The sequence below is a fragment of the Myotis lucifugus genome, unplaced genomic scaffold (assembly GCF_000147115.1).
Source record: "Myotis lucifugus unplaced genomic scaffold, Myoluc2.0 scaffold_125, whole genome shotgun sequence".
Classification (NCBI taxonomy): domain Eukaryota; kingdom Metazoa; phylum Chordata; class Mammalia; order Chiroptera; family Vespertilionidae; genus Myotis; species Myotis lucifugus.
In genome coordinates, this window is record NW_005871173.1 from 3,398,405 (window position 1) to 3,405,020 (window position 6,616).

Below are 6,616 nucleotides of genomic sequence, written 5' to 3' on the forward strand. Positions count from 1 at the left end.
TGGTGGTGAGGAAAGCCAAGCCACCAGGGCCCGAGCGCAGACACTGGCAGGGGCTGGGGTGGCTGGTGGGGGGTGGGGGGGCGGGGGCGGACAGGGAGCTACAAGAAAGGAAAGTGCATCACAGAATGGGCCACTTGTCTGGCTTAAAAAGGCAGAGAACTTACAGGACAAGTGGGCGTCCTTGCTTAGTATGACCTCGAGGGACCCAGTGGTCAGCCGGGTGGCCCTTGGGGGTTGTGGTCCCCCCCCCCCCGGGGCCACCGAGTCACCTCTGCACTCCTGGACCTCATGGAAACCTGGAGCCACCATGTCCTTCCCCGTCTCAGCCGGCTAATGTGTGTTGGCCCACCCAGTGTCATCAGTGAGTTATGGGCCGAGGCCAGAGCTGGGTCAAAATGGGAAGGGCTGTGAGTTGACCGAGTTCAGGCGCGATGGCTCTCCCCAGCCCAGCACACGCATCTCCCGCCCCCCTCGGCCGCGGGTGTGTGGACGGAGGACGGGGAAAGCGCCCAGAACGGAAGGCACTGGTGTTTGCCTTCCTTTCCCGGGTCTTCCATGGGCCGGTCTTGCCTGAACTATGATGATGACATGGACAGTTTCTAAGCGATGCTGAGGAGAAGCACCAGGCGACCCGCCCACACGACCAAGTGCTTTCATTAAACGTCCGCTCCGTGCCAAGGACTATACATCCATGACGTCACTTAGTCCTGCAGAGGAGCAGTGCCATCTGCATCTTCACCCCCGTTTTACAGCGAAGGAAACGCCCCAAGCAGCTCTGCTGGGACGCCAGCCCGACCTGGCTGCCTCCAGAACTCGCTTTTCCCATGAAAATGTGCCGCCTGCCAGGGTTTTCCATGGGACTCCCCGCACCCCCAGCGAGCTCCCTGTGGCCCAGCCTCAGTCATGATGCCCTGTGGAGGCAGGTGGCCTTGCATGGTGCCTACCCTGGGCCCGGCACTGCTGATGTGCTGTCACCGACTGACGCAGCTCTCCCGGCAGCCTGAGGGAGGCGCTGTTGCCATCCTGCTTCACAGACAGAGACAAGCTGGGGTGTGTGTGTGTGGGGTGGGGGGGTGGCAGAGGGGGACTTACCTGCTGTGCGTCATCTAGTCTGTGACACTTTTTTCTACACCGTCACCTCCAGGCACTCAGGAGGTGTTCCATTGTTGACATCTTACAGTGATAATTGGAAAGGTTTTCTTGTGCTTAATTAAGTGATCCTTAATTAAATGATCTGGAGGGGCCTGGGCTCAGTGCAGGGCCGTAACGGCCCAAGGTCAGGCAGTTCTTCAGCTGCAACTGGACTCTGGGTTGTGTGCCTTCTGACCCCAGGGGCTGCTCACCACCACCAGGCTGCTGTGTCCAACAGGGTGGGGAGTGAGCTTCGGGGCGGAGAGCAGCACACCCTCCCCCCCATCCCAGGGGAAAGCTGTGGTCTGAGGTCGGCTACAGGCATGGGCCTGACCAGGAAGGGTGATGGCCCCAGGAGAACATTGTCGGGTGAGCTAGGGTGTCTGCGGGGCGCCCGGCCAGGGGCCAGGGTGGGCTTGGCAGCAGCCCCAAACTAGATCTGTTTTCTCTGTTTGTTGTTTCTCACCTGTTGAGGGTGTTGGGAAGCATGTTCACCAGGACGACCCTCCCCAGTGGGGTGGGCGCCCCCCTTGATTTTTTAGGCTGAGGGTCTCCGCAGAGAAGGAGGCTTCCCCTCAGTCTCTCCACTTGGGGCAGTTGTTCAGTTTTAATTTTACTGAAGTGAAAATAGCCTTTATGTTGGAAATGAAGAAACATGCACGAAAATTGCATCAAAGCTTTATCTCAGGTTCCTGGGTGTCACAGAGAGCTGAGTCCCCCTTTCTCCCTGAAAAGCCAGCAGGAAGGGGGTGGAGCCTCCACAGTTCGCGGGGCGTCAGGCTTCCCAGGGACTGCGCGTGGGGAGCCCAGGAGGTGAGATTAGCAGCGAAGGCACTTTCCCAGTGAGAACAGGGACTTACCTTGCTTTTAGCCTGAGCGCTCGAGGCCTCCGCGTGTCATGGCCTCCGCGGTTGAGTGAACTGAGGTCTCTAATGAGTGAGGCTCCTGGACTGTGCCGGGCACAGCCCCTGAAGCAACAAACAGCCCTACACTTCCCAGCAGCTCTCGGGTCCCGTCCCAGTGTCACAGCATGGCCCACGTGCATGCCACCTCCCCAGGGCTGGTTTCCCACCTGTGAACCAGGAGGCCTTGTCTCTACTGACATTGTTCCTAGATTTCTGTGAGGAGCATGGGTGCCGAGTGGGCGGGGCTGGCAGGGGGGACCCCGGGAGAGCTGGTGTGGGGGAAGGGCGCAGGCTGATGGACAGGCACGGCTCGCGGAGCGCTGGCTTCTGTGGGCTCTCACTGCCCAGGGGAGAGTGGAGAGGGAGTGGGACAGTCTCTTGCGCTCAGGGCATGCAGCGCTCCCTGACGAGTCTGAAATGGAGTGGCCTTCCTGGTCTCGGAGTCCTTTACTTTAACATCAGTACCCCGTGGTGAGCTGGTAAATATCAGACACCCAGCTCTGGGAATGTCCATGGTGTGACTGCCCCCACCTGCTGATTGCCGGCTGCCAGGCGGAGGGGGCCACGGGCACAGCGGGCTGTCCGGAGCTGGGTGAGCGGCCGCGTGGCCTGCACCGCTCCCGGTTCTAGAAAGGGAAGGCGAGGGCGCACTCAGCCGGTGCCCTGTGGCTACAAAGGCGACAGAATCCTGAGCTCGTGCATGTGGGGAGGGGAGGGCCTTGGGGGTCCTCTGGCCAAAGCGTCTTCCTTCCCCTGGGCCAGCCCAGAGTTCCTAAGGCCTTCGCTTCTCACTAAGTTTGAGAGTGTCCTGGACGAGCAGGACAATAGCTTGGAAGGCCGACAGGGCTGAGATGGGCAGGAACCCCGCTGGGGAGAGATCTCGGAGCTGAGCACACAGAGCAATGCCAGCCCAGGAGGCGGGGCCTGGAGAACACGCCCAGCCTTGTCCCGAATGAATGGCCTTGTGTCTGCTGTGACTCATGGCGAGCCCAGTGCCAGCCCTCCCCTGCCAGGTGACAGGTGGCCGCAGCTCGGTGGACGTGGGCCCTGTCACGGCAGCCTCGGGGCGCGGGGCAGCTCTGGCGTGGAGGTGGGCTTCGAGGAAAGCGTTCCTAAGTTGATCCTGAGGTTTCGGAGTTGTCTTTATTGTTATAAAATATGCAGGAGATAAAATTGTTAAGTGTACAGTTCAGTGGCATTAAGAACATTCACAGTGTTGGGCAACCTTTCGTCTTTAGAACTTTTTCATCTTCCCAAACTGAAACTCGGCCATTAACTCCTAGATTTTGGGATGCACCGTCCGTTCTCCTCCCTGCCTGTCCAGGCTGCAGGCGGAGTTGTCTGCACTGTGAGCCTCTTGTCCTCCGCAGGGGTGTACCTGTGTGTGCATGTGTTTGCACACATGTGTGTGGTGCATACGCACATGTGTGGGCATGCGGCTGTGTCTGCACGTGTGTGCATGTGTGTGAGCATGTGGCTGTATATGTCTGTACACACATGCGCATGTGCGTGTGTGTTTGCCTGTGTGCATGTTTGTGCACGTATGCGAGAGAGTGCGTGTGTGTTTGTATCTGGTGGGCCTTTGGCCTGTCACCCATGGCTTGCCCTCCCAGCCACCTCACCTGACTCTGGCCGGCAACCTCTGACCTGGCCTGGTGCTGCTGGGGCCAGAGCCCTGCCACCAGGAAGTGTGAGCTGGAGGGACGCGGAGGCCATTTGGCACCTCCCCTCTGAAGCCCGGAGAGACCGGGAGACTTGCCACAGGGGGTGTGCAGAGCTCCGAGCCCGTCTTCTGAGGCCAAGGCCAGTCAGGGCTTGTTTGTCCCCTCCTACGAGGTCCTTACTGTTCCAAACCCTGGACTCGGGCCTGCACTAAGGGCCTCTGCGCCCCTCCCCAGGCCCTGTTTCCTTGGCTGAGAGAAAGCTGACCTGCCTCCCCCACAGTACAGCCTAGATCCTGTGCTCCAGGTGAGCATCAGAGGGGTCCCCACACGCCTGGGAGGCCAGCCTCCCCCCACCCCACCCCGGCCTCACTTTGATCCCCTACAGAAACCTTCTCGGGGGTGGGGGTGGGGGGGGGACACCACCTGGCAGGGGTCAGGGGAACAGTCTGCACCAGGCTCAAACCAGGGCCCTTCCCTTCAGACCCTCTGTGCCTCCCTCCCTTTCTGTAAAATGGGGCACAAGTGCCCCCTCCCCAGGCTGCTGGAGGAAGTGCCTGGACCGGTGCCAGGCAGCACCGCCCTGAGAATCAGCCGGCATCAAAGCGCCCGCTCCAGGGCTCCCACCGCGACCCCCTCACCCGCACCCTCTCCTGAGCCGCGTGTCCCAGGACTCGGCCCGGATGCTCAGTGGTGGCGACGCTGTCCCTCGTCCTCATTTGTCTGAGGAGCCTTTTCACGCCTGCCTGCAGCACGCCCGTCCCAGGCCGCCTGGGCTCTAGCAGGGACCCGCCCCCCCTCCTCCCCTCCGCGCAGAGGGGCGAGGACTCGGATGGAGAGATGCAGACTTCCCAGGCCTCTCCCTGAGCCCAGCCCACAGCCTACCCGTGGGCTCACAGCCTTGGGTCAGGGCTGGCCTCGGGGTCAGGGGCCTGGGAACCTTTCACAGGGCAGGAGCCTGGAGCTGCTCTCAGGTTGGGAGAGCTCATCGACCGCTTCCTGTGCCTGCCGTGCTGGGACACAGCACCGGGCACAGTGCTGCCCGAAGGAGCCCAGGGTCCGGGGGGCACCGGGGGGGAGGGGGTCACTCTGCTGTGACAAGGCTAACAGGGAAGCTGTTGGCACAGAGAAGGGGCAACTGACCGGGATTTGGGAAGGCTCCTTGGAGGAGGTGCTGCTGAGATGACCCCAAAGGGGGAAGAGGTGTTCCCTGGTAAAGGTGGGGGAGGGGCGGGCAGGCTTGTGCTGTCCTGGAGGGTGGAGGCGGGAGGTGAGTGGGGTAGGTAGGGGTCCTGGAAGGTCTTGTTGGGCAGACAGTTGGGGAGAGGCATCGGGGCAGAGGCAGCGTCTTGGGCGAAGGCCCAGCGGTGGGAGGGCACATGGCACATCTGAGGAGCTGCAGAGCCCGGCCTGCATAGCTGCTGGGCCCTGGGCGTCCCTGCAGGGGGGACGAGGGTGGGAGGAGCTCCCATTTCAGGGGGAAGTGGGAGCCTGGAGGAGTCAGGTGGGGGAGGATGGTCTGCTAGCAGGTGGGGTGGGGAGGCCACCCCAGTGACAGAGCTGGAGGACCACCGTGGCTGGAGGCCCTGAGCAGGCGGTGGCTGAGGATTCACGGGAGGGTGGCTTTGAGAGGCTTTGGGGGGCAGAAAGGTCGAGAGGGGGGGCTGGGAAGGTTCCAGGCCAGCACCCCTCAGCTCTGGTGGGCAGCGGAATCGCCTGGGGCTCGTTGGAGCACCGTTCTGGCCAGGCCCACAGGTGTGCGTGGGCCGAGAATTTGCAAATATTTCTAACAGGCTCCCTCCCAGGTGATACTGCTGCTGGTCAGGGGCCACGCTCAGCACCAGGCCCTGGACGGCAGGCCCACGTGGCAGGGCGATTCCTAGACGCTGAGCTGAGGAGTTGGAGGCGCCGACCCGGGGTGTGGGGAGTCATGAGCAGGAAGGCACGCGGCTGCGGTGAAAGCTGGGCCGCCTGGTCCCCAGGACTGCGAGCTGCCGCCGCGGCCCTAAGCTCTCCCGTCCCATTTCCCCTCCAGGTGACGCGTCCCTGAGCTTCCTGGTTTTGGTGACGGGCTGCACGTCTGTGGGCAGAATTCCGGAGGCTGAAATCTACAAGATCACCGCCACCGACTTTTACCCCCTGCAGGAAGAGGCCCGGGAGGAGGAGCGGCTCACGGCCCTCAGGAAGATCCTCAGCTCGGGCGTCTTCTACTTCTCGTGGCCCAGCGACGGGTCGCGCTTCAACCTCACCGTCCGGGCGCAGAAGCAGGGTGATGACAGCGACGAGTGGGGGAACTCCTTCTTTTGGTGAGGCCCGGGCCCCAATCTCCTGCCCAGGTCACAGGGCGGCGGGCCCTGGTGGGCGCCTACCTCCCAGGGTCCCGGGTGCCCTCTGAGAGTGGAATCCATGCCCCCTCAGAGGGGCCCGAGCCTGCATTTCTAGAAGGTGGTGATGGTGGCACCAGTGCTGCTGGTTCAGGGACCAGCTCTGAGTAACAGGTCCCGGGGGGGAAGGGGGGGTGTCTCTGTGACTCACGGAGCCACTTTGCAGGGACCAGCTGGTGCGTGTGGCCCTGAGGCGGCTGAGCTTACGGACCGAGGGTCTTTGTGCCAAGGCCGAGGAACCATTTCAACCCGGGGCTGTCGGGGGAGCAGAGGCGAGAAGTCTCTGAGGCTGTGACCTTCCTTGGGAACGTCGTAGGGCCAGAGGATGTCGGGGGACTCTGGATGCCCCCCGTTCCTGACCGCCCCCCCCCCCCCCCCCAAACTTCCCTCCCCAGGGTCCTCCTGGCTGCACTTGGGCCGGGAGTTTCAGGCCACAAATAGGAAGACCGAGCAGAGAGTCCGCCCGCGAAGGCTCAATAGGGCTTGTGGAGGGGAGAACCCCTGGACCCCAGACTTTAACTCCAGTTTAAAAAGA

General features: G+C 62.3%; 1 protein-coding gene across 1 annotated transcript in view; it reads left to right on the forward strand.

Annotated features, from left to right (window-relative positions):
* The first annotated feature begins 4,879 nt into the window (after positions 1-4,879).
* Positions 4,880-6,616, forward strand: part of SYNJ2 (synaptojanin 2) — a 49,775-nt gene continuing 48,038 nt past the window's right edge. The window contains exons 1-2 of the mRNA XM_023758221.1: positions 4,880-4,910; positions 5,733-6,003. Of these exons, the coding sequence (XP_023613989.1) occupies positions 4,880-4,910; positions 5,733-6,003 (302 nt within the window). The remainder of the gene's footprint in view (positions 4,911-5,732; positions 6,004-6,616) is intronic.